This window comes from Panthera pardus, unplaced genomic scaffold (genome assembly GCF_024362965.1).
Source record: "Panthera pardus isolate Hobbes unplaced genomic scaffold, ASM2436296v1 HiC_scaffold_25, whole genome shotgun sequence".
Taxonomy (NCBI): domain Eukaryota; kingdom Metazoa; phylum Chordata; class Mammalia; order Carnivora; family Felidae; genus Panthera; species Panthera pardus.
In genome coordinates, this window is record NW_026526821.1 from 87,267,892 (window position 1) to 87,294,139 (window position 26,248).

At 38.9% G+C, this 26,248-nt stretch overlaps 1 protein-coding gene and 1 long non-coding RNA gene across 9 annotated transcripts in view; one reads left to right on the top strand and one right to left on the bottom strand.

The window, feature by feature from the left end:
• Positions 1-535: 535 nt before the first annotated feature.
• LOC109262698 (uncharacterized) lies at positions 536-6,612 on the bottom strand. The gene is made up of 3 exons (XR_002077876.2): positions 6,406-6,612; positions 6,174-6,293; positions 536-643 (listed from the first exon to the last, which is right to left on the bottom strand). It is a non-coding gene; the product is annotated as an uncharacterized LOC109262698 (long non-coding RNA).
• A 14-nt stretch (positions 6,613-6,626) lies between these two features.
• ZNF638 (zinc finger protein 638) overlaps positions 6,627-26,248 on the top strand; it is a 136,592-nt gene continuing 116,970 nt past the window's right edge. For 6 of the 8 annotated variants that reach the window (XM_019441369.2, XM_019441417.2, XM_019441424.2 and 3 more), the window contains exon 1: positions 6,629-6,776. In XM_019441369.2, the coding sequence (XP_019296914.1) occupies positions 6,661-6,776 (116 nt within the window). In that variant the 5' untranslated portion in view covers positions 6,629-6,660. Of the gene's footprint in view, positions 6,777-26,248 lie in introns of all 8 variants that reach the window. The other 2 variants (XR_002077861.2, XM_019441395.2) reach the window with 2 other exon arrangements.

Here is a 26,248-nt window from a genome sequence, read left to right on the forward strand (position 1 = left end):
ATGAAGAACTTCAACATGCTCACTGACAGTCACTTATGTGTTAGTTCTTTTGAACTTTTTGCACAGCCCAGCCATCTTGTCCATGTGATCATATTTTTTGCTCCAGTAACACTTTAATGTAGAACACATAGAACAATTTTTCTATAACTGGACAGCCTAACTACCTCAGGCCCTGCTGCTAAGAGAATAGGTGTAAATTTTTCCATCTTATACATTCATTTCCATTCCCCCCAGCCATTATTCAGGGTGTACCTGAACATCAATTCCACTGGATTTTGCCATGGCAGGGGCTTAGCCAGGATCCATTCATTCTGTTTTAGTCTGTGGATGGGAATCAATATTTTTAGAACAAATAAGAAGCAAAAAAAAAAAAAAAATCATACATTTAAGCCTGTCACAAACTTAAAACACCTACATTTACTTCGTGTTACTTTCCCATTCTTTATGTAAGGCAAATGTCAGCCAGAGCTTCCCTTCCCTTTGTAATCTCAAGGAGATTAGCCTAAACATCCATCCTTCCCAAAATTGCCGATAATTTCTGAGGGGATCATTTTCTTGTCTTCTCTGGCCGTGAGTCCATGTATCAATGGCTGCTGTCTTTTCACTATTCCAACTGCCTCATATTCAGCCTCTTCTTCGGTTTCTACAAAATCACGCACAACTTAAGTGAGATTTTAAGATTTGAGAAAACAAGTTAAAACTTACATATTAGACATGCTTATTCTTTACATGTTTGTTTGTTTATTTTTGAGAAAAAGAGAGTGCATGCCCAAGTGGGGGAAGGGCAGAGAGAGACACACACACACAGAATCTAAAGCAAGCTCCAGACTGTCAGCACAGAGCCCCATGCAGGGCTCGAACTCACAAACCGTGAAATCGTGACATGAGCTGAAGCCGGATGCTTAACTGACTGAGCCACCCAGGTGCCCCTAGTACTCCTGCTCTTTAAAGTCCATTTTCCCACCCTATCACCAGAGATTTCCCACTAGCCCTTCACTCTGTGCAGCGACCAGACTTGTCCTCCTAACTCCTCTCTCCCACCCACCTTTCCTTGCATGGTCCATCTCCTGTCACCACTCTCTTCCTCTCTCCCAAGAGCAAATATAAATTCCTCCAGTGTTTACATGCAGAGCAACTTTCTTGTGTTGCTAAGGCTTTTAATTACATCCATGCTTTTTTTTTTTTTTTTTGAGTCTCACTTTATACCCGAAACAGCTTATCAAGTTATTTTTCCAAATGAAATTTCTTTCTAAAAGGAATCCTGGTGCCATTTAATACATTTCCTCCTCATCATACTCAACAATGTACATTTATTTATGTACACTCATCAGCGTTTAAAAACTTATTTGAATTCTACTTTTCTCATTATTTTGTTTGTACTTTCCCACTTACTAATGCAGCCCATGTTTCCTACTTTAATAAACACCCTTCAAATTATCAGGCATTTGAGGTATTTCCAGTTTAGTTTTGCCTTATAAATAGTGGTGCCATAAATATTTCATTTTTCTCACTTGGATTGTTCTGAGGGAATATTCTCCCAAATAAATAGATTATGGGGCAAACATGAATAATCTCATAGATTCTGTGCTTGCCTCAGTATGTTCATTAATAGTTGTCCTAATAAATAATTTTATCAACTTATGAGTTTGGCCATTTTGCTTAGCTCTACCAACATTCTCCTTGTTTACTTTTCAATTAATCTCACAGCAAGGCTAATAAATTCCCCAAAATATACTTTTTTGAGGTTTTTCATGTATGAAATATTTGGTCATATAACTTTGACATCTTGTCCAGTGAAGTTTGCATACTGATTTTGTTTTAACACGCTTATTGTGATACAATTCACATACCATACATCCATTCACATACCATCCATTGAACGTGTAGAATTCAGTGAATTTTAGTATATTCACAGGGCTATGCAATCATCTCCACAATAAATTTTAGAACATTTCATTACCCCCCAAAGAAACCCTGTACCCCTAGCCTTCACCCTACAGTCCCTCTATCCCACCCCAGACCTAGGCAGCCAGTAATCTGTGTTTTTTTTTTCTTAAGATTTTATTTTTGTTAAGTAGTCTGTACAGCCAACACAGAGCTTGAACTCACAACCCCGAGACCAAGAGTCACATGCTCTACTGACTGAGCCAGCCAGGCACTGCTAATTTTTCTTTCCATTCCTCCCAGCCATTATGTAGGATGTACCTACATAATGAACATCACTTCCACGGGATTTTGCCATGTCAGAGGCTTAGCCAGGATCCATTCATTCTGTCTTAGTCCATGGATGGGGATCAATATTTTTAGACCAAATGAGGGGGAAAAAAAAAGCATACATTTAAGCCATACATTAAGTTACACATTTAAGTGTAACTTAAAACACTTACATTTGCTACATAGATTTGCCTATTCTGGACATTTCACATAAATGGAATCGTATAGGGGTGCCTGGGTGGCTCAGTCGGTTAAGCATCCAACTTCAGCTCAGGTCATGATCTCGTGGTCCATGAGTTCAAGCCCCATGTAGGGCTCTGTGCTGACAGCTCAGAGCCTGGAGCCTGCTTCAGATTCTGTGGCTCCTTCTCTCTCTGGCCCTCTCCACTCACACTCTCTCTCTCTCAAAAATAAATAAAGATTTAAAAAAAAACTTATAGGGGCGCCTGGGTGGCTCAGTCGGTTAAGCGGCCGACTTCGGCTCAGGTCATGATCTCGCAGTCTGTGAGTTCGAGCCCCGCGTCAGGCTCTGTGCTGACAGCTCAGAGCCTGGAGCCTGTTTCGGATTCTGTGTCTCCCTCTCTCCGACCCTCCCCTGTTCATGCTCTGTCTCTCTCTGTCTCAAAAATAAATAAACGTTAAAAAAAACCTATAAATGGAATCATATAATATATAATCCTTAGTGACTGGCTTTTTTTACTTAGCATGTTTTCAAGGTTCATCTATCTTGTACATGTATCAGTCCTTTATTCCTTTGTATTGCCAAATAATGTTCCATTATATAGATATATCACAATTCTTTATCCATTCACCAGTAGATGGGCATGTGGGTTGTCTCCACTTTTTGTCTATTATGAATAATTTTGCTAAAAACATTCATATACAAGTTTTTATGTGGACATATGTTTTGGACATGCATGTATATGTAGGAGTGCAATTGCTGGGTCATATAGTAATTCTACGTTTAACTGAGGAACTACCAGACTGTTTTCCAAAGTGGCTGCATCATTTTATATTTTACATTTTACTGGTCCCACCAGTATTGCATGAGGGTTCCAATTTCTTCACATTCTTGCTGCATTAGTTTTCAAGGGCTGCCAAAACAAAATACCACAGACTGGGCGGTTTAAACAACAGAAATGTATTTTCTCATAGTTCTGGAGGCTGGAAGTTCCAGATCAAGATGTCAACAGGTTTGGTTTCTCCTGACATTTCTCTTCTTGGCTTACAGATAGTCACATTATTGTTATGTGCTCATATGGTCTTTTCTATGTGTATCTATCTATCTATATATCTCTGATGTCTCTTCTTTTTTTTTTAAGGATACTAGTCACATTAGATTAGGGCCCCAACCTTATGACCTCATTTCACATTAATTACCTCTCTAAAGATCTTATCACCAAATACAGTCACAGTGGGGTAGGTTAGGGGCTTCCACATATGAATTTGGGGGGACAAAATTCAGTTCATAACACTTGCCAACTGCTGCAGAGTAAAATGTTTACATCTCCCAAAAATTCATATGTTGAAACCTAATCCCCGAAGTGATGCTATTTAGAGATGGGACCTTTGGGAGATGATTAGGTCACACAGGTGGAGCCTTCACACATGGTATTAATGCCTTTTAAAAGAGACCCCAGAGAGTTACCTCACCCTTTCTGCCATGTGGTGAAAAGACAGACATTTTTGAACCAGGAAACAGGTCTTCATCAGACATAAAATCTGCACAGTGCCTGGAGTCTGGACTTTCCAGCCTTAAGAACTGTGAGAAATAAATGTTGTTTAAGCCATCCAGGCTAAGATATTTTTGTTATAGCAACTCAAATGGACTAAGATACCAACATTTGTTATTATCTGTCTTTTTTGATTACAGCCATTCTGGTGGGTGTGAAGTTGTACCTCATCGCAGTGTTGATTTTCATTTTGTTGATGGCTACTGACACTAGAAACATCTTTTCATGTGCTTATTCGCCTTTTGGTTATCTTCTTTGGACAGTTATCTGATAATATTCTTTGTTCTGAATTATTTCTTTATTGTAACATATTATTTTTATTGTAGCTTATCTGCATTATGGATTAACCATATAGATATCAAACATACTAGAAGGAAACATGGGAGAATTTTTCTTAATTTGGGGGGTAGTGACAGCCTTTCTAAGATTAAAAAGAACTAGAGGGGCGCCTGGGTGGCGCAGTCAGTTAAGCGTCCGACTTCAGCCAGGTCACGAACTCGCGGTCCGTGAGTTCGAGCCCCGAGTCAGGCTCTGGGCTGATGGCTCGGAGCCTGGAGCCTGTTTCCGATTCTGTGTCTCCCTCTCTCTCTGCCCCTCCCCCGTTCATGCTCTGTCTCTCTCTGTCCCAAAAATAAATAAAAAACGTTGAAAAAAAATTTAAAAAAAAATAAAATAAAAAGAACTAGAAACATAAATAAAAATCAATTAATGTGACTACATGAAAATAAAAAAAATAATTCATTGCAAAAAACAAAGCCAAAAGACAAGATGAGGGAAAGATAAACAATTTATTCACAATGGACTAATTTTATTTATATAGAGAAAGGGATAGATAAATATCTCTTTTTCTATCTATCTATCTATCTATCTATCTATCTATCTATCTATCATCTCCAACAATAAAGAAAAAAAAAGACCAACAATTGAATAGGAAAATGGGCAAAGGGGTGCCTGGCTGGCTCAGCTGGTAGAGCATGAGACTCTTGATCTCAGGGTTGTGAGTTCAAGCCCCACATTGGGGAATAGAGCCTACTTAAAAAAAAAAAGAAAGAAAGAAAGAAAAAAAAAGCAAAATGGGCAAAGGATATGAACAGACAGTTCACAGAATGGCAATTTTAAAAACCTTATGTTTGATAACATAATGTATAGAGATATGTGATGAAATGGGCACCCTGATAAATTAATGTGGGAGCATAAACTGACACAAACTACATGGAGAGCAATTTGGCAACATTTATCAGAACTTTTAAAGTCCCTACCTTGGGATTCAGCATTCAACACCTACGTATTTAGTCTAGACAGACATTTATTTGTTCACATGCCAAGTGGCTACAAATAAGAATATAACTACTGACTGCAGCATTCAATCATTTGATGAAATACTATGCAATCATCAAAAATGATGTCCAAAGTAGAGTGTTACATGAAGAAAAGCAAGGTGGCAAAACTGTGTAGAGTACTGGGTGTGTGTATGTGTGTGTGTGAGAGAGAGAGAGAGAGAGAGAGACAGACAGACAGACAGACAGACAGAGGGAGAGAGAGAAGAGAGGGAAAAGACTGGGGGAAGAGGAGCACCTGGGTGGCTCATTCAGTTGAGCATCCGACTTCAGCTCAGGTCATGATTTCATGGTTCGTGGGTTTGAGCCTAGTGTTAGTCTCTGTGCCGACAGCTCAAAGCCTGGAGCCTACTTCAGATTCTGTGGCTCCCCCTCCCTCTGCCCCTCCGCCACTCACACTCTGTCTCTGTCTCTCAAAAATGAATACACATTAAAATTTTTTTTAAATAAAAAAATACTTGGAGAAGAGTTTTTATACATATATGTAATATTGTAATAGGTAATATTACATATATGTTATATATATGTATATATATATTTATTGCACTGAGTGTCTCTGAAAGGACATACGACAAATCCGTTAACTGTGATACTCTAAAAGGAGAGAAAATTGGGGGAAGGAGGAGGGAGCAGTGGATAATGGAAACTTTCTTTTCAATGCATATCATGTATTTTTGGTGTTATTGAAACGTTTAGCTGTTGTGCGTATTACATGGTTGTCATTAAGAAAACAAGAAGACGAAAAAGATGTATATGACCACAAGTATTACAGGGTAACAAGCCTTTTGGTTCTCTCCTGGCAGAAATCCCCACCACCACCCTACATCCCCCCCCTGCAAAACATGACTTTTGATTTTGGAACGCGTCTCGTGAGGACTCTCCTAGTCACCTGTTTACCCATCTGCTCCTCCGCCTGACTGATTGGGATATCCTTGAAAGCAGAGGCTGTTACTCATTCCGCGCTTCCCCAAACAGTTGTGGCTAGTGTTCTGCAAACAGCAGACGAAGACTAAAACGGGAAGAAAGAGACCCCGCAAAATCACAAGCGTGTCCTCAACATCTCAGACTCTCACGGATCTTTTATTTGGGGAATGTGCGTCCCCTGGTCCCTCCACACTCACCTGACACACACGTTTCCAAGGCAGGGGACTCTTAAACCCGTACAGCTCTCCACGGTGGGCGAGGACCTCTGAGCCCGCTGCGTCGCGGGGCCGCCTGGCCGCTCCGGCTCCGCCCCCAGCTTCCCGCGCTCCGCGCCCATTGGACGTCCTCCGGAGCGGGTGGGGCTTTCCGCGTGGTGCCCCGTGCCCTGGGGCCAAACGGGAGGCGTGCGCCCAGCGCCGGGAGCCGCGCGGGTGCTGTGGGAGCAACCGGCGATGCCCCGGGACCCGGTTCCCGCCGGGGCTGCAACCCGAGCTGCAGCCGGGGCCGTGGCTCCGAGTTTAGTCTCCGCGACTCCCGCAGCTCGGCGGGCTTCGGACCATCTGAAGCGGTGAGCGCTTCCTTTGCCCCCTGGGCTCCCTGCCCTAGTCCGTCCTCCGGGGCTACTGGCACTGGGTGGGCTGGCAAGGGCGGGCGGGCCAGCGGGGTCCTCGCCGAGGCATCCTCGTGTCGCGGGGTGCGGGTCCAGATTCCGCTTCCCTTCCTATCCCCCCGCCCCGGGCCTCCCGCTCCCCCGTGACTGTCACTCCTCAGTAGGCCGGTCTTCAGCACTGTTCAAGTTGTGTGCGCGGAGGCGCCAGCGGATCTGCGAATATCCGTGGGACGCCTCTCCGGCACTTGTCGCTCGGCTTCGCGGTCCCAGCAGCAATCCCCCCGTGTCTGGACAGGCTCTGTGGACGCGGCGCTGTGCGGGCGAGGCTTGGGAGACCACTCTTTAGTAAATGGTCCTTTACGCTGCAGGGCACGGGGCGGTGGTGAGGAGTCTTCCAATAGCATGTGGTGTTCGCTTCTCAATCAGAGAAACCGCGCGGACGAGCTCCGGCTCTTTTAAAAGGTTGCTCTTAAAAAAAAAAAAAATTACGTTGTAGAATTGCATAATACGCTGTATCTCCGTCCAAAAATAGTTTTTGATATCAGGGTAGTAGTCATTTGAATGCAACATTGACACTTTTGTTTCCTAAATAGTAAGTTTGAGCTTTTTTATTTTAGAGTAATAGATTACTTAATGAAAGGAATTTCTCAAGTACAGAAAAATAAAAGAAACCATACATAGTGTTTTGAGTCATCAATTTTTTTTTTTTTTTGAGTCATCTGTTTTGAGGGATTTTGGTTTTTCAGTTTGCTTAGGCTTGCTTTCACCCACAACTGCATACCCAGGTTCCAGACTTTGGAATGGTGTAAATAGCGAGTGCGGTCCCGCCCCCAGCCCACTTGATAGCTGAGGGGAATCGGCCACGCCCCGGAGCCCGCTTGGCCTGCGGACTCCGGGCTGTCCCCGAGCCGAGAGGCTGTCGCGCCGCCCCAGGAGGGCGAGAGGACGCCCGCCCCACCGGCTGTTTATTGCAGCGATTTGTACGTTCCAAGAGTCTCCAGAGAGGCGCGCTGCATACCTGTTAGGACACTGTTCACGTTCCAGCCTTGGGGGGGGGGGGGGGGGGGGGGCGGGGCTGCTCTTCGTACCAGTATCTGCTCTTTTCTCCCTGTGGCCTGGGTCGGCCTCCGGTCCTCTCGCTGGAGCAGGTTGAACGGACGCTTAGTTTTTAGGTGAATTGTTCTGACAACCCAGTACCAGTACTATACTGCCCTCTCCCAATCTTTGCGGCGTTTGTGCGAGTTGATGGGAGTCGGGAGTGGAGAATGATTGACATTTTGCAGAACGGAACGTCCAGTGTTGTCATGCTTCTTGGCACTTTTTTCTAAGTCCAAGTTCTGGTGACATTGTTTCAGCTTGCTTTGCTCTTTCCCAAGACCCGGTTGGTTAGTTTGAGTTGAAAAGGCGTGTCTATTTCTTATTCCGTAAGGATTAGGAAAAAGGAATTCCTGGCTTGGTATAAAAGTGCTGGAATTTAGTCTGCTGTCTTCCAAGGATTATGGGGTTTTTAAAAATGAGGGCATATTGGAGATTGGAGAATACTGTAATTATTGTTCTTTTTAGGGGGTTGGAAAATAAAAATACCTCTATTTTATTTAGTAATTAGGAAAAGTGTAAGTACTTTAAAGAATCCTTTAAAATTGTGAATGATACTGTGAATTGTCTTGTAAAATCAAAAGGCATCCTTAATTCATCTTTTCTGTATATCTGTTTTTGCATATGCTTTAAAGACTTGGGTAGTGTTTTGCTGTCCCTAGTCATCAGGATTCTTAGGGACTTCTTATTTTAACTTTAAGTGTATTTTATTTTATTTTATTTTATTTTATTTTATTTTATTTTATTTTATTTTATTTTATTTTAGAGAGGGGAAGTGAGCGAGCTATCACATGCAGTAATTCTTTACCTTTTGCATCTGGGGATGTTTTGTTGTGGTGAACAAAACTTATTCAGTTCTGATCTATGAGAATAGTATGGTTTATAGAATTTGTTGGGGTTGCTCTTTTTTAAGAAAGTTACATTTTGTTCTTATGATTTCTAGAATTGTATAATATGATCTATCTCATCCAAAAATACTTCTTGATGTCAGGATGATAGTTTGAATGCAACACTGACACTTTTGTTTCCTAAATAATAAGTTTGGGCTTCCTTAATTTATGTTTATATACTTTCTTTCATTAAGGAAATTTTGCAAAATATAGAAAAGTGAAAGGAAAACCCACATATTGTGTTTTGAGTCATTGATTTGGAAAGATTATTTTTTCTCAATTTACTTAGACCTACTTTGACCCACAACTACGTATTCAGGTTCCAAATTTTGAATGGTGTTAAATTATGGTGTTGAATATACAACTTCAGGGAGTGAGGGCTTATAGGTTGTATTAAAATGCTAACTTTTCTCCATTGAAATGTCAACACCAACAGAAACTATTATGGCATTTTCTCCTTCAAGATATGGATGTACTGATAAAGTGCTTTAATAATTTTGACTATGATAACTACTAACAGTTAATATGATGGCCTTTTATTTTATTTTATTTTAATTTTTTTTAATGTTTATTTATTTTTGAGACAGAGAGAGACAGAGCGTGAATAGGGGAGGGGCAGAGAGAGAGGGAGACACAGAATCCGAAACAGGCTCCAGGCTCTGAGCTGTCAGCACAGAGCCCGACGCGGGGCTCGAACTCACGGACTGCGAGATCATGACCTGAGCGGAAGTCGGACGCTTAACCGACTGAGCCACCCAGGTGCCCCTATGATGGCCTTTTAAAATGACATTAAATTGGAAAGCTTTGAGAACTTGCGTCTGCCATTTTTCAGTGATGTGTCATTGCTAAGAGTTCTTTTTCCTCTTTCTCTGAAGCCTTTACATTTCTTGCAGCATACATGTGAAAGCTATGGTTTTAATATCAAGGTTCATCACCCTCTTTTTTTGTTTTACTTTTTCACATGTTACCTGTGCAACATTTTACAGTTTGAGATTTGGGGCTTCATTGGGGGGGTACCTGAAGACTCACAGATTGAATCAGTTAAGTATCCTCTTGTCTTTTCCCTTAAGTACCTTATAAATATAATTTCCCATTAACAGTCACGTAGGTTTTTGGAGGGCATTTTGCCCATAGTTGTTACAATTCTTGAATTTTTAGCTACATTTTGACCCAGGAATCCTACCTCTGGGAATTTATTCTAAGAAAATAATAATGGATATGTACATAGGGTTAGTTACTGGGATGTTTGTTGTGATTTAGCTTATGATGGTGAAACTTTGGAAACACTCAATGTCCCAAAATAGGGAAATGGTAAAATAATTTAAGTCAGAGAACATCGATACAATGGAATACTTAATATATAATGTATTAATTAATATATTAATATAATGTTAACTTATGCAGCCATTACTAATCATGTTGTAGAAGAAATCTGACAAAATCAAAAGATGGTCATAATATGATAGGGTAAAAAAGAATATTAAAAAGTATGAATATTTTCCCCTTTTGGTTAAAAGAAATATAAGAAGATTCTGGGGTGGCTGGGTGGCTCAGTCCATTAAGCATCTGACTTCTGCCCAGGTCATGATCTTGCAGTCAGTGACTTTGGGCCCCCGTCGGGCTCTGTGCTGATAGCTCAGAGCCAGAGCCTGCTTCCGATTCTGTCTCCCTTTCTCTCTGCCCCTTCCCTGCTTGTGCTCTCTTTCTCTCTCAAAAATAAACATTAAAAAAATAAAGAAGTATAAGATTCTGATGTGTAGTAAAAATTATGTTTGATTGAATATTCAGCCTTGTCAGTTTGGGAGAAAATCTCCTGCACTGTAAAATTTAAAAACCCTTGAGCTACGTTTAAAGCAGGAAGAAAGTTGGGGCGCCTGGGTGGCTCAGTCGGTTAAGCCCCCGACTTCGGCTCAAGTCACGATCTCGCGGTCCGTGGGTTCGAGCCCCGCATCCGGCTCTGTGCTGACAGCTCAGAGCCTGGAGCCTGTTTCCAATTCTGTGTCTCCCTCTCTCTGACCCTCCCTCGTTCATGCTCTGTCTCTCTCTGTCTCAAAAATAAATAAACGTTAAAAAAAATTAAAAAAATAAAGAAGGAAGAAAGCAAAGACTATATTTACATACCTAGGCATTGAAACCATTCTGTCTTTGAAATAATCATCAAATCCCTGGAGTTGAATGGGGATTATCCATATGTCCCTGCTTATCCACAGGTTTACTCTTTCTATCTTATTTGGCCTTTGTAATCTTAACATAGGTTAATAGATTTATTGTTGTGATGATTAAAAGCCTGGTAATTAATTTTCAAGTTGGCGTGTAAATGTGTGCAAGTTCAATGTGTGATAAGATTGTAATTTTGTACCAATAAAAAGAGGTATGACTTGAAAGTAAAAAAAAAAATTTTTTTGAGTAGGCAATGGTTTTATAGGGTTGAAGATCAAAATGTAAAAAAAAGGTGTACAATGGAAAGTCTCCCTCTTCCCCTATTCCTTATCAACTCAATTCTCATTTCTCCAATTCACCTACCCTGGATAAGCATTAATACTAGTTTACTGCTTATCATTCTAGAGATATTTTATGCATATCCAAGCCATAACAGATCTACATTTTTCCCCTCTTGGATATAGTGGTCATTTTTTTTTCTTTGCTTTTATCACTTGACAGTGTATCATGGAGATTTTTTCATACCAGTACATAGAGAGCATCCTCAACAAAGGGTTTTTTCAAAAAAGTGCCTAGAACATAAAGAGAGTATAAAGAGGGGTGCCTGGGTGGCTCAGTAGGTTAAGCATCCGACTTCAGCTCAGGTCACGATCTCACGGTCTGTGAGTCCGAGCCCCGCGTCAGGCTCTGGGCTGATGGCTCAGAGCCTGGAGCCTGCTTCCGATTCTGTGTCTCCCTCTCTCTCTGTCCCTCCCCCATTCATGCTCTGTCTCTCTCTGTCTCAAAAATAAATAAACGTTAAAAAAAAAAAAAGAGAGAGTATAAAGAAAGAAGTACTTTATTCAAATCATTTAAGAGTTTTCTTATTGGTTGGGTGTTGAGCACAAGGTGCTCTTGCTGAGTGAAGAGGAAACAACATAGTGTACTTGAACTTGGCATATGGAACTGTAAAAGCTTCTGGTTTAATTATCATCGAATTGTTTTTTAAATTTCACTTTAAAATCAAAGTAATACATATATATCATTGAACAAAATAAAGTAATTCTTAAAAATTTGCCACAAAAATATGAGACACACGTTCATTCCTCCTAAGTCCTTGTTTTTCTCCTTTGGGGCAACTACTTTCAGCTCTTAATTTTTTCTTCTAGTATTTACCTCTTCAAGTCTTAAAGTGTAAGTACTTTATAACTACTTCTTGACTTAAATGATTTAGATATCATTTAATTTTTTTATAAAATGAGAATTGATACATTATGGTAAGGATTTAACTCCTATACTCTCTATTTACTTCTACTTCCTCCATCCTCTCAATTGAGATTTTATCTCAGTAATTAGTTAAATCAATAGGTTTTATATTATTGTGATTAGGTAAATATGATTAGCCTTTGAGCCAAGGGTAAGGTAAGATTGCTTTTTTCATTTACCTAATTTTCTATCAATCTGTGGTTTTTCCCAAGTACTCAAATGCTGTTAAGTGCTCAAGCAAATGCAAGAATCTATCAACTTCATTTTTTTCTCTTAAGACTTCTTTCTCATAGGTCTCGTTCTTCACATACATCTGCTCTGTTTCTAGGTTTGCAACCAACCTAAAGATTAGTATTTTTAAAGAGATAAAAAAAGGGGATTGTACCCAGAAAATAGGATTTGGATGCTATGGAAAGAAACAATTAGAGAACAAGAAAGTGTTCTATGAAATTGGAAATATGATAGCTAAAATGGAATTCTGAATAGAAAGACTAGAAGATAAAGTTCTCTAGGTTCAGTGTATAGCTGTAGTCCTGTTTCCCCTCTCTCCTGGTTTGGATCCTCTTACCTAGGTCCTGGTTTGGTTGACTCAGTCATTTTACTCAAGCACTTAGTCCATTTACTTGCTGAGAGAAGGTACATTTTCAATGTCTTTGCATATCTTAAAGTGTTTTTCTTCATGGCTGAGGTGTTGAATTGCAGTTTGGCTGAGTATGAATTTCCTCAGAATGGTTAAGATTTAATTTTAAAGTGTCTGTTGTCAGTATTACTGTGAAGGAATCTGATATCATTATGTTGTGTATCCCTTTATGTTGTTTTTCCTTTCCAAAAGAAAGCTTTTTAGAATCTTCTCTCTGGTATCCTGAAATCTGATGATTTGGTGACATTGGGGTGATTCCTTTTTTCATTCACTGTGGTCTGCACTTGGTGAGCTCTTTCAACCTGAGGCCTCTTTTTTGTGTGGTGTGGTGAAATTTACTTTACTAATTTCTTTCTTTCCATTTATTCCGTTCTCTTTTTTTTTGGTTGGATTTTGGATTGATCCTTCAGTCTCCTTCTTTCTTTTGTTTTTCATCTCTTTCTCTCTTTTTCTACCCCTAACTGCTCTGGGCAGGTTTTCAACTCTATCTTCTAGCCATTTTTTTCAGAATTCCATTTTATTGGATTTTCTTCCTTATTCTCTGATTTCTTGTTTTTATAGCTTCCTACTCTTCATAAATGCAATATGTTTTCTTATTGTTTTAAATATATTAATTGTAGTTTTACTTTTGGAATTTCCTTTGCTTTTTTCATTGTTTCTACCCTTTGCAGTCCTTTTTTCTCTTCATTTTTCAGTTTCTTCAGGGAGAAGTCTCCAGTCCTCTGCAGTGTGGGATATAATCCTGCGTTTTGATATTCTGGGAGCAGGGCCAATGAAGGGGACTGTGTAAAGAGTCCCCAAGATCACCTCGAGTTTCAGTGATTCACTAGGAAGACTCATTGGACTCAGCATATGGTCATGCTCATAGCTATGATTTATTTCCATGAAAGTCTTTAAAGCAAAATCAGCAAAAGGAAAAAGAACGTGGCGTGAAGTCCAGAGGAAACAAGGCAGAAACCTCCCAGAATCCTCTTCGAGTGGAGTCAAGCAGGATGTGCTTAATTCCTTCATTATGGCATTGTGACATGTGTGAAGTTTTGTCTCACAAGGGAGCTCGTTAGAGACTCCATGCTCAAGGTTTTTATTGGAGACTGCTTACATAGGCACCGTCTGCATAGCAGTACCAAAATTCCAGACTATCAGAAGGAAAGCAGCTGTTCAGCATAAACTACATTGTTTGTGCAGACTATGTTCAGTCATATTAAACAACTCTTATCAGTTATGGAATGGTGGGAACCTTTCTGAAATCAAGATCCTCAGATACCAGCTAAGGGTTAACCTTGCAAACAGGCCTTTCAAAGGATAGCGGTCTTAGGCCTGCTATGAGAATTCTTTTGTTTTGGAAAATATAGCTATTTTTCCATAAAAATAATGGGTTTAGGACTAATAAATATTTCTATTAGGACCCCAGTAGGACTAATGGGGTAAGGACTAATAAATATCTCTAAATTTCTATTTTTCTTAGGATAATAATTATTGGTAGATATAACCCACAGAAATAAAAGTTCTTTGGAGTCCCAATGGTTTTTATTTTTTATTTTTTTATTACTTTTGTGTGTGTTGCAATTTTTTTATTATTGAAATATAATTGGCACAATATTATATTAGTTTCAGGTGTACAACATGTTGATTTGCCAATTCTACACATTATTCCATGCTCACCATACCTATAGTCACCATATGTTACCATACAATGTCATTACAGTATTATTGACTATATTCCCTTTGATGTATTTTTCATCTCTGTGACTTATTTATCCTATAACTGGAAGTTTGTAACTCTTAATCCCCTTTATCTATTTCACCCATTTCCCCTATTGCAGCATTATTTACAGTAGCCAAGATATAGAAGCAACCGAGGTGTCCACTGATAGATGAATGGATAAAGAAGATGTGGTAGGGGCACCTGGGTGGCTCAGTTTGTTGAGCATCCAACTATTGATTTCGGCTCCGGTCATGGTCTAGCAATTTGTGGGTTTGAGCCCCTCATTGGGCTCTGTGCTGATGGTGCAAAGCCTTCTTGGGATTCTCTTTCACACTCTCTCATTCTCTCTCTGTGCCCCATCTGCATGCTCTCTCCCTCTCAAAATAAATAAATAAACTTAAAAAAAAGATGTGGTATATATATACAAGGGAATATTACTCAGCCATAAAAAATGAAATCTTGTCAGTGCTTTTTAAATATGTGGGTCTTTGCACCAAAAAAGCTTGAGAAACCTACATCTCTCATTTTTCTGAGTCTAGAAGTATGTCTTTCTACTGGTATCAACACTAGTTTTGTCCAGTATGGTAGCCACTAGCTACATATATTAAATGTTAATTAAAATTAAATTAAAATTAAAACTTCAGTTCCTCAGTCACACTAATAACATTTCAAATGCTCAATAACCACGTGTAGGTGGTGACCATTCTATTGGACAACACAGATCAAGAACATTTCCATCACTAAAAAACTTTCTGGGGGCGCCTGGGTGGGTCAGTCGGTTAAGCTTCCAACTTCGGCTCAGGTCATGATCTCGCGTTGGTGAGTTCGAGCCCCGCGTCGGGCTCTGTGCTGACCGCTCAGAGCCTGGAGCCTGTTTCAGATTCTCTGTCTCCCTCTCTCTCTGACCCTCCCCCATTCATGCTCTGTCTCTCTCTGTCTCAAAAATAAATAAACGTTAAAAAAAAACCAAACACTTTCTGTTGGACAGTGCTGACCAAAGCTATTAACATTTAAAAGCCATTCTTATCTCTTTCCCTTATTCGTTTTTACTCCCATGCTGTTTGCTTAATTATGACAGTTAAGCACAAATACGTGTATTGTTGGTTCATAAAACATCTCATCTGTCACCAAGGCAAAGACAAAGCACAGGCTCTCTGCTAAGACACACGCCATGCACACAAATTGCTCTTGCGGTGGAAGGGGCACTGCCATGTATGCAATGCAGACCTGTGCCAAGTGCTTTGCAGGGGGGCACCATTCACAGAAACTGCAGCGTGAATGGCATGTCTCTCAGGGTGCAAAGTGCAGTGGCCTCTCGCTCTTCAGAGTCAGGATTTGAAGCCAGGTTTGTATAATTCCAGTCTGTGCCTTTTTAGTTTGGTTAAGATCACCCAACCAATCCCTCCTGGCCTGTATATATGGGCCGTTGAAGGACATTTTTAAAGAATAGGTAAAATCACGATTCTCACACAAATATAAAATAAATGTTATTTTATTGAACTCATTAATTAAATGAGGGAACCAGTAAGATGTTACAACCAGTCCAAAGGTAGAAGCCAGAGAACAAACATATTTACAGATCGGGGAAAATGGAAATGAATGTGTAAATGAAAGCAGAGCTAGCCTCTTTCATAGTAGAGAGGAGTCACTTGAACCTCCCCCAGACAGAATTTACATGCCTAGAAGCAAGAGTTATTTTACATCCCTCTAGCTTTCCTTCAGTACAAACTAATAAAGTATGATAGTTCAACCGCAATGCAAGGCTGGAATCGGATAATCTGGAAAGGTGTGATCTAAACAAAGATTGCTTTCCATTGAAGCACACACTTTCTCCTATAAAACTCATCTCGATCTCTAGATTTTAGATTTTAATTTGCCTGCTCCTATAAAGTTATCTATATGAAAATTCTGGTCAACAGAGAAGTTAAACCTCTCATGGAAATGAATAAATTTGTATTCTGGGTTTGTTTTACACATGTTGTTTAGGTGTATAAGGCAAATCAGTGGTGAGCTAAATAGATAATTTAGAAGGCTTCTTACCTTGGTCCCAGGCTGGTTTCCCCACCAGGAACTGACAGTGGCTGAAATATATATATATATTTTTAAGTTCAACACTGTTGTGAATTTGGAAGGCATCAAAATAAGTAAACCTCAGTTTTGTGTTCTCATTGGAGAGACAGCCTTGTACATAGTGAGTCATTATACAGTGTAATAGGTACTGCACCAGAGATGAGAATGATGTGATTTAGAATCACAAAGGAGGAAGCAATGAAGTCTGGCTAGGAAGTTATCATTTCATCAGGGCCTTGAAGGAAAAGTAGAATTTAACCAAAATGATTTTTTCAGTTATACAAACGTGAAAACTTCTGTTTATACTTCCAAATAAAAAGCCAATCTCCTAGATGATCCCCAGATCTAGCCTCCTGGTTATTCACACCCTTATGTAGGTTCCTCCCACATTACATCAGGATTGATCTGTATAGCTATGTATATGTAGTAGACATGGCAGTGTGTGGATTCCAAGACTTGGTCGTAAAAGACATTGCTACTTCCACTGTAGTTTCTTGGATTCTCTGAGAGAAATCAACTGTCATGTCATGAGAACACTCAAGCCGCCTGATGGAGAGGCTCAAATAGGAAGAAATTGAGTTTACTCTGGGCCAGTAGCCACCCAGCTAGAATCTATCTCCTAGATTCCCTAGCAACTAGGTTTATCTTTGTGACTAAGTTCTTGGGAGCAGAAGAGATGTGTGCAACTTTTTGTGCTTGCCTTTAACACAGATGTTCTCAATCTTCTTTTATTATCACTGCCTTGAGCCTTTTAAGGTCTTCCACCCACCCCCCTCCAATTTCTGCCATAAACTTTTCATATATTGTATATCTGCTTGTGCACTTTATATGAATATATGTGCTTTATCCATAAAAAGAGTAACATTGTTTTGCCCTTCTATCCCTCAAGAATCAGCATTTGCCCCCTTAGAGGTGATATTGCCCTTGTTGAGAAAGCATGCTTTCAAAGGATTGAGTTTGCTGTCCCCTCCTTCTCTATCTTTCTGCACATGGACTGGAAGGCAGACTTGTGTGGTGAGCTAACTTCAACTATGCAGACGAAGACAATGTGAGTGACAAGACAGAAGGAACTGGGAGCTTAGCATCGCAGATCAAAGCTAATAGCCTATGACAACGAATTGGGAATGAAACGTACTCTGATTTTATTTGAGCTGTCTTATTTTGGGGCCATTGTTGTAGCAGCTTAGCCCATATTCTAACAAATATGGATCCCATTTTTTCAAAACTGCTTAGAAATTAAAAAAAAAAAAATTCTCTTATTTCCATGTCACCCAGGTCTGTTTAGCAATGAGTATACAAATGTTATTTACCCTTTGCCATCTATGAACTCCTTATGATGGCCAGAACTGCAAATTGTATAAATATTAGCATTGTTTGAAACAAAATTTGGGCACCTCTAGGTGATACCTCATAATCATTGAATGAAGGTGTCATCATGCTTTATCTCATTACAAATATTGCTAGTTTGCTAGCAAATATTGCTGTAGTTTTGTTTTGTTGTTTTTTTTTAACCATTAGTTTTATTGCAATAGAGTACTAAGAGTGCACAGTCCTCTAAATTCAGTTCCCTCATCTGTAAAATTGGTCTAATAATAGTACCTACCTCACAGGGATTTATGAGGACTAAATGAGGTAATGTAGTGAATTATTGAACACATTGCCTAATCTGTACTGTCAGATGGTAATTGCTATTATTACAATGAACACTTTAAGCTACATTTCAGAAACTTGAAAAGACAATATTTAAGAATTCTCAACATTTCAATAAAATGGTAATATAAAAATTAAAACAGCAAAAAAGAATAGGAGACCAAAGCAATTTTAACAATCTTTTAGAATATTGATAAAGTTTTCTTAGGACGGTGATTCCCAAAATATGGTCCCTGAGGCAGCAGTATCAGTATCCCCTGGGAACTGATTAAAAATGCAAATTCGTGAGCCTCACCTCAGACCTACTAATTCAGAAACTCTAAGGGGTGGGGCCCAGTAATCTGTTTTACCAAGTGCATTGGCTGATTCTGGTGTGTGTTCACGTTTGAGCAGCACTTCCTTAAAACAATGGAGATGACTTTGAAAAGAAAACCAGTTCATCAGTACTCTCCTCCCCTCACCCTCCACTCTCGGTGTTTGCCGACACCAGGGCCAAGGAAGATGGGAATGAAACGTGCATCTGTAGATAGGGATATCCCTTCATCTCATCCCTTTATCTTAATGTAACCACCATGAAAATTCTGCTTATCAGCCTTTCATACACCTCTTTCTGTATATACACATGTATATGTTTAATTTTACATATATGAGATCATACTGACATTTTTTAATAGTCACATTTTGGTTAATCTTTCCCCTCTTATGTTGCACATCTGAGCAGTGTCATCTTACATTAGCAATGTAATGTATACAATATTAGCAATGTGTGTGTGTGTGTGTGTGTGTAGCAATTTTATTGTTTGCTATTCTTTTCTTCATGCTCATATATACCTATCATATAATTACAACACACATGAGTTTTTCTCTTTTATGGTCACTCATCTATTCAGATTTTCTATTACTTCTGTAGTCAATTTTTATAATTTGTACCTCGCTAACATGTCATTCATTTTCTTTTGGCTTTTACGTTTGTTGCTGTGGAGTTGCATGTAACATTCTCTTGCAGGTTACTAAAGTTCTTTGGTATCTCTTTTCTTATTTCTGATCCTATGCATTTTTATTCAACCCTCTTCCTCTTCCACTCTGCCAAAACCAGAGGTTTTTTTTCTTCAGAGTTTTGTTTTATTGTCCTTCAGAGAACAAGATTTTGTATTTATATATCCTTGCTATTATTTTTAAAAGCGACCCTTAAGTTCATCTGTATTAATTCCTGCTTCGTACTGTTTTTTTCCTTTTTATCCTTTTCCTTCCTTTGAATAACAATTCCTTTACATTTTTTTAAAGGCCTATTTAATGATGAAGGCATTTAAGGCTTTAAAATTTACTCTGAGGACTATTTTAGCTCCTAGAGTGGTAGCTCATTGGTCTAAAATTTTCTCCTTTTCATCACCTTTTAAATGGTTTGTAATTTTGGTTTTGATTTCGTTGATCCAAAGATTATTTAGTAGTGTGTTAATTTCCAAGTATTTATGAATTTTGAAATCCTTTCATTATGTGAAATTTTATTGAATGATTGGAGAATATGACACATAAAAGCTTTACCTCCTTAAAATTTTTTTCATGTAGAGTTAGTTAAGCCTCCAACTCTTGGTTTCAGCTCAGTTTATGATCTCATGGTTTGTGAGTTCTAGCTCCACACTGACAGTAGGGAGAGCCTGCTTGGGATTCTCTCTCCCTCCCTCTCTCTCTCTCTGCTCCTCCCCTGCTTGTGCTCTCTCTCTTTCTCTCTCAAAAAAGAAAAAATTAAAAGAATTTTTCATCCATTCTTTATTTTTTAAATATTTATTTATTTATTTTTGAGAGAGAGTATGTAAGAGTGTGAATGGGGGAGGAAGAGAGAGAGAGGGAGACAGAGACTCCCAAGCAGACTCCTTACTGTCAGCACAGAGCCCTACTTGGGGCTCAATCTCACAAACTGTGAGATCATGACCTGAGATGAAATCAAGAGTTGGATGCTTAACCAACGGAGCCACTCAGGTGCCCCTCCATTCTTTATTTTAAATGACATAGTTGTTTGGGCATTTTTGTTCTATAGGTTTTTTCACTTTTCAAGAAGACAGATGGAATGGCTATTGCTTCTCAAGTAAAGAGATAGGATATGAACCATGTATTTAAGAGTTTTGACACAAACAGGCTACAGAAACAGAACAAGAATTTCTCATCCCAATCACTGGGTTCTACTCCTGGAACCAATACTATACTGCATGTTAAGTAACTTGAATTTAAATAAATAAATTAAAAAAAATAAGAATTTCTCATCCCAGATGACAAATTATTTATTTGTTTGTTTGTTTATCTCTTTGGGCATAGTTTACAAGTTTACAGCTCCATTTTGGGCTCAGTTTTCTTACAACAAAGGCAGTTTGGATGACAAAAAGTTAGGAGGTAAGGGCATTAAAACAGCAAAAACAAAAAGCTTAGCCTTTTTAGATGTAACTGGGAGTTCTGGGCAGTTAACCAAGGTTTGGTAGAAGACTGTGAAGCTCCAGCCAAAGAGGGGTGGCCTTTTTTGGTGAAAAGACTACTGTTTGCTTTACTAGTTTTACTAAGAATATAGATTGATGTCGGTAGGACTTCAATCTCACGATGGGTTAGGGGAGGGTGGATGGAGGGAAAGGTGTCCCAAATTAATGGGCTTTGAACAGTTGTTGGGCCCTCACAGTGTTTTATATGTTTTTAAATTAGTTGCCAACACTTTGAAATAAAGCAGCTTCACATACACACAAGCACAATCTGCGTTTCCAGTGTTTAAAGACTTGGAAGCTTTGAGAACACTGAGATTAATTCCATTAGTACATGGCTGCAATATGCTGGAGCTGGAGAGCACCTGGCCCTTTTAGAGAGGCATGTGCTCTCCACTTAGACCATCTCCACCATTCCCTCTTGCCCCCAATATCTAGGTGAAGTATTGGTCCTCATTTATCCTTTGTACTTCTGCTGCTGTTTGTCCACTGTAGCTTTAAGAAGGAAAGACTGTTTATTTTAAAAACACTTGTCTTTCAAAAGTGGGGAAAGAAAAAAGCCTTTTCATATTTAAAAAAAAAAAAAGAAAAAAGGAAAGGGTGCCTGGGTGGCTCAGTCAGTTAGGCATCCAACTCTGGATTTTGGCTCAGGTCATGATCTCACAGTTAGTGAGTTCGAGCCCCGCATAGAGCTCTTTGCTGACAGTGCAGAGCCCGCTTGGGATTCTCTGGCTCTCTCTCTCTGCCCCCCACCTTGCACTCTCTCTCTCTCTTTCAAAAATAAATAGATAAACATTATTTAAAAAAGGGAAAGAGCACACAATGTGTGTGTCTAAATATTCCCGTGTTTTAATATACAGTGTGTCTATGTCAAAAGAATGCAAATTAAGATGCCATTTTAAAACCAACCCCACATAGTAAGCATCATTACAAGATTCAGAAAAGATATAATAGGGTTTGTTTTTGATGGGAATTAAGTAAGGGATGCCATTATGATATGTAATTATTTATTTGGTAAAAATAAAACATTCCTAGATATCAATACCTTATACAGATAGTAAGTTCCTAAAGCAATGCCTTTTGAGTAGAACAGAAAGTATGTACCTCAAACAGAAAAAAAAAAAAAAAGTAAATAAATGTAAATACTATTGGAAATACTATTTCACAGCATATTGAAGATATGACTGAGAACTTAAAAGCAGGTTGTATTTCAATTTTAAATTATTTATGGCATTTTCAATTTAAGCTCATGAAAACACATATATAGATAATATCACACAGCAATACCTGTGGTGTCTGAAAAGTTTAATGAGTTGAAGAACTTTTGGATTTATCACCCATGAAAAGGCCAGTATAAGTGACTCATTTATGTACATTAGAAAAGTCTGTCAAAATTTACTGAAAGTAGTTTTAAAATATATTAGCTTAATTATAGATAGTGCTCCTGGAATGGTGAATAGTTGGGGTTAACATTGGACATATTGGTGACCTATATTCACCTATGAAAATATGGTGATCACATTGTTCTAATTAATTTTACACTGTTACCACTTTTCCTTAACTTAGGCCCTAAACATATTTTCATGGTGCTTTGTTTCATGGTGGCAGGTTTAGGAAGTAAAAATGAAAACTTCTTGCCTATTTATTTCAGCACTGTAAGTACATATTAGCCAGCCCAGCATCATGCAACAAGATTTTCCCCTTCACCCTTCTCTTAACCCCTGTAGAATCTTCAATGAGAATTCCTTGTGAAAGCTTCAGGGCAAACCATTAAAAAATAACACCCATAAGCTTGGATAGGATCAGAGGGTCCACCCAGACTCCGTTGGGACAAGTAATTGTGTTCAGGTGAGGAATCATAGGCCATACTGTGTTTTGTAATAACTCCTGAGTTTCTTTGTTGCCTCATCGAAATTCTTTAGTTTGGGACCAGATGGCTGCTGCCTCTGAGAAGCTGCCTGGTACTCCCCTCTCCCTGGCAGTGCTATCCTCACCCTGGCTCGGATGCAGCTAGGGCTCTGCCTTTTCAATTGCTTGCTGTTTGCTGCCTTTTCACAGAATTGTAGACCTTAAAGTCTCTCTAGTAAAGCTTTTGACCACATACACATCATTTTTTTTTTCTAAAGTTCCCAAACCAGCTCAAGGAAAATAGAGAAAAAGAAGACAATGGAAAATGTTTTTCTAAATCTTGAATAATTGGTAGCAATGAACTGTCACTATTAATATATACCTTTTTCATCCATAAAGTTCAGCATCTATTTGGGTATTTAAGTTTTAATTTTGCTGAATGTTTAGAAAAAATATATTTTTTTAAGAAATGACAACATGGGGGGTTGCCAGGGGCGGGGGGTGGCAACTCTCCACTCTTCACCTTTCTCCTTACTCCCTTTGATCCTTCTCTGGGGTCAGATAGAATTATGTTTCTGAATACACTCTTCAGTGGTTTCCCAGTGTGGTCCCTGTTTCAGCGGTTCCTAGCATTGCCTGGGAACTTGCTGCAAATGCAAATTTTGGGGCCCCCCTCCCAGACCTACACAATGAGAAACTTGGGGAGTATGATGGGCAGCAACCTGTGTTTTAACAGAGCCTTCGGGTGATTCAGGTGCACGCTAAAGTTTGAGAGCCACTGCTTTAATAACTTCAATTATGTCTATGTTGGATTTAGATGTGGAAACGTATAAAAGTTTTCAAACTCTTGTAGTCTCTTTCTGCTTTCTTTTCATTGCTTAGGGAGTCTGGATAAAGTACATACTGTGGGGAACTGCAGGGCTTTATCCCAGCTTTGTGGTCTCTGTGGTAGCTACAGTCAGCTGCCTGCCTTGAATGACAACTACTGATTGTTGAGGAGATGGGCGAGACAGATACTTTAGGCGATTCCAGAAGAGTCAGAGCACGCATAGAGTCAGAGCACGTAGTCAAGCAATTATTTTCATCTGGTTACTTAATGTAAGTAATCCACTAGAGTAAAAAAAAATCTGAGTATGTGACTTTGTATGTGAAATTGTGTGTTCAATTTTTTTTTGTAGTAGAATGTACATAATGTGAAATTTACCATTTTAAACATTTTTAAGTGTACAGTTCAGTGGCGTTAAGCACATTCACATTATTGTGCAACCATCACCTCCATCCATCCCCAGAACTTTTCCATCATCTCAAACTGAAATTCAGTACTCATTAAGCAGTAACTACCCATTCCTCACTCCCCATATTTAGCCCCAGATAACCACTCTTCTGACTTTCTTTCTCTATGAATTGACTATTCTAGGTTCCTCTTATAAGTGAAATCATACAATTTTTGTCCTTTTGTGTCTGGCTTATTTCACTTGGCATAATGTCTTCAAGAATCATCCATGTTGTAGCACGTATCAATTTCATACTTTTGGGGGCACCTGGATGGCTCAGTCAGTTGAGCCTCCAACTTCGGCTCAGGTCATGAACTCACAGTTCATGAGTTGAAGCGCTGCATTGGACTCTTTGCTGTCAGCGCAGAGCCCGCTTCAGATCCTCTGTCCCCCTCTCTTTCTGCCCTTCCCCCACTTTCTATCAAAAAGGAATAAACATTGAAAAAAGTATTTCATACTCTTTAATATATATTTATTTATTTATTTTAGAGAGAGAGCGAGAGTGGGGGTGAAAGACAGAGACAGAGAGCGAGAAAGAATCTTTGGCAGGCTCCACATTTAGCGTGGAACCTGAGGCGGGGCTTCATCAGACAACACTGGGAACAGAACCTGAGCCCAGATCAAGAGCCAGACACTCAATAGACTGAACCACCCAGGTGCCCCAGGATTTCATAGTTTTAAAGGCTGAATAAAATTCCATTGTATGTATATCCCACATGTTGTTTATCCCTTCACCTGAGGGTAAGTGGGTTGTTTTTACCTTTTGGCTATTGTGAACACTGCTGCTATGGTTACAAATACCTGTTCAAGTCTCTGCTTTCAGTACTCTTGGGAAATACGAGTGGGTTTGCTAGATCATATGGTAGTTCTGTTTACTTTCTTGAGGAATTGCCATATGATTTTCCAGTGACTGCATCACTCCCACTAACAACGAACACAGGTTTTAATTTTTCCACATCCTCACCAACACCTGTTATTTTCAGGTTTTGTTTTGTTTTTTTTTTAAATAATGGCCATCCAAATGCATATGAAGTGTATCTTATTTGGTTTGTGTTTCCCTAATTATTAGTGATACTGAACATCTTTTCATGTGTTTATTGGTCATCTGTATTCTTCTTTGAAGAAATGTCTTTTTAAGTCTTTTACCCATTACTTTAATTGGGTGTTTTGTTTCGGTTTTGAGTTGTAGGAGCTCTTTATGTATTCTGGATATTATTACCTTATCAGATACACGATTTGCAAATATTTTCTCCCATTCTGTGCGTTGCCTTTTTACTGTGTTGATACTGTCCTTTTGATGCACAAAAGTTTTTAATTTTGACAAAGTTCAATCTATATGTTTTTCCTCTTGTTGCTTGTGTACTGAATGGGTAGATCACTTTGGGTATTACTGCCATTTTAACAATTTTAATTCTTCCAATCCATTTATTTGTTGAGTGTTTTTATCAGGAAAGGATGTTGAATTTTGTCAAGCACTTTTTCTGCATCAATTGAGATCAACACGTATTTTATTTCCCCTCCAATTCATTTTATGAAGCTAATATTGCTCTGATACTGAAACTGGACAAATACCAAAAGAGTACAGACCAATATCTCTCATAAATATAGATACAAAATCCTTAACAACATATTAGAAAATAGAATTAAGCAAGATATAAAAAGAATTAAATACCATAATCAAATGGGGTTTATCCTAAGGATGTAAGGCTGGTTTAACTGAAAGTTAATCAGCCTAATTCATCATATTAACAAGGTAAAGAAGAAAAATTACATGGTCTTGTTAATCAATGTAGAAAAAGCATTTGACAAAATTTAGCATCCATTCATGATAAAAACTCAAAAATTAGAGCATCATCTACAAAGGCCTACAGATAAAATCATACTTAATGGTGAAAGATTGAATGCTTTCTCTTTGAGATTGGGAACAAGAACAGTGCTGGACATTATAGTAGAAAATAAAAGGCATACAAATCAGCAAAGAAGAAGAAATAAAACAGTTCCTGTTTGCATATGACATAATTGTCTTCATAGAAAATCTCAAGGAATCAACAGAACTAATACATGAGTTTGGCAAGGTTGCAGTATACAAGAAAAACATACACAAATTAATTGTATTTCTAAATGCTATTAGCGAACACCAAAATTTAAAACATTACCATTTAAAGCTGCTCCAAAAATATCGAAACTTAGGTGTAATTATAACCAAAAAAAAGTATAGGACTTGTATGCTAAAAACTATACAACACTGATGAAAAAAATCAAGGATGATCTAAATACTTCCTTGTAGAGGGGTGGCTGGGTGGCTCAATTGGTTGAGCCAATTACTTCAGCTTGGGTCATGATCTCACAGCTCGTGAGTTGGAGTTGGAGCCCTGCATTGGCTCTTTGCTG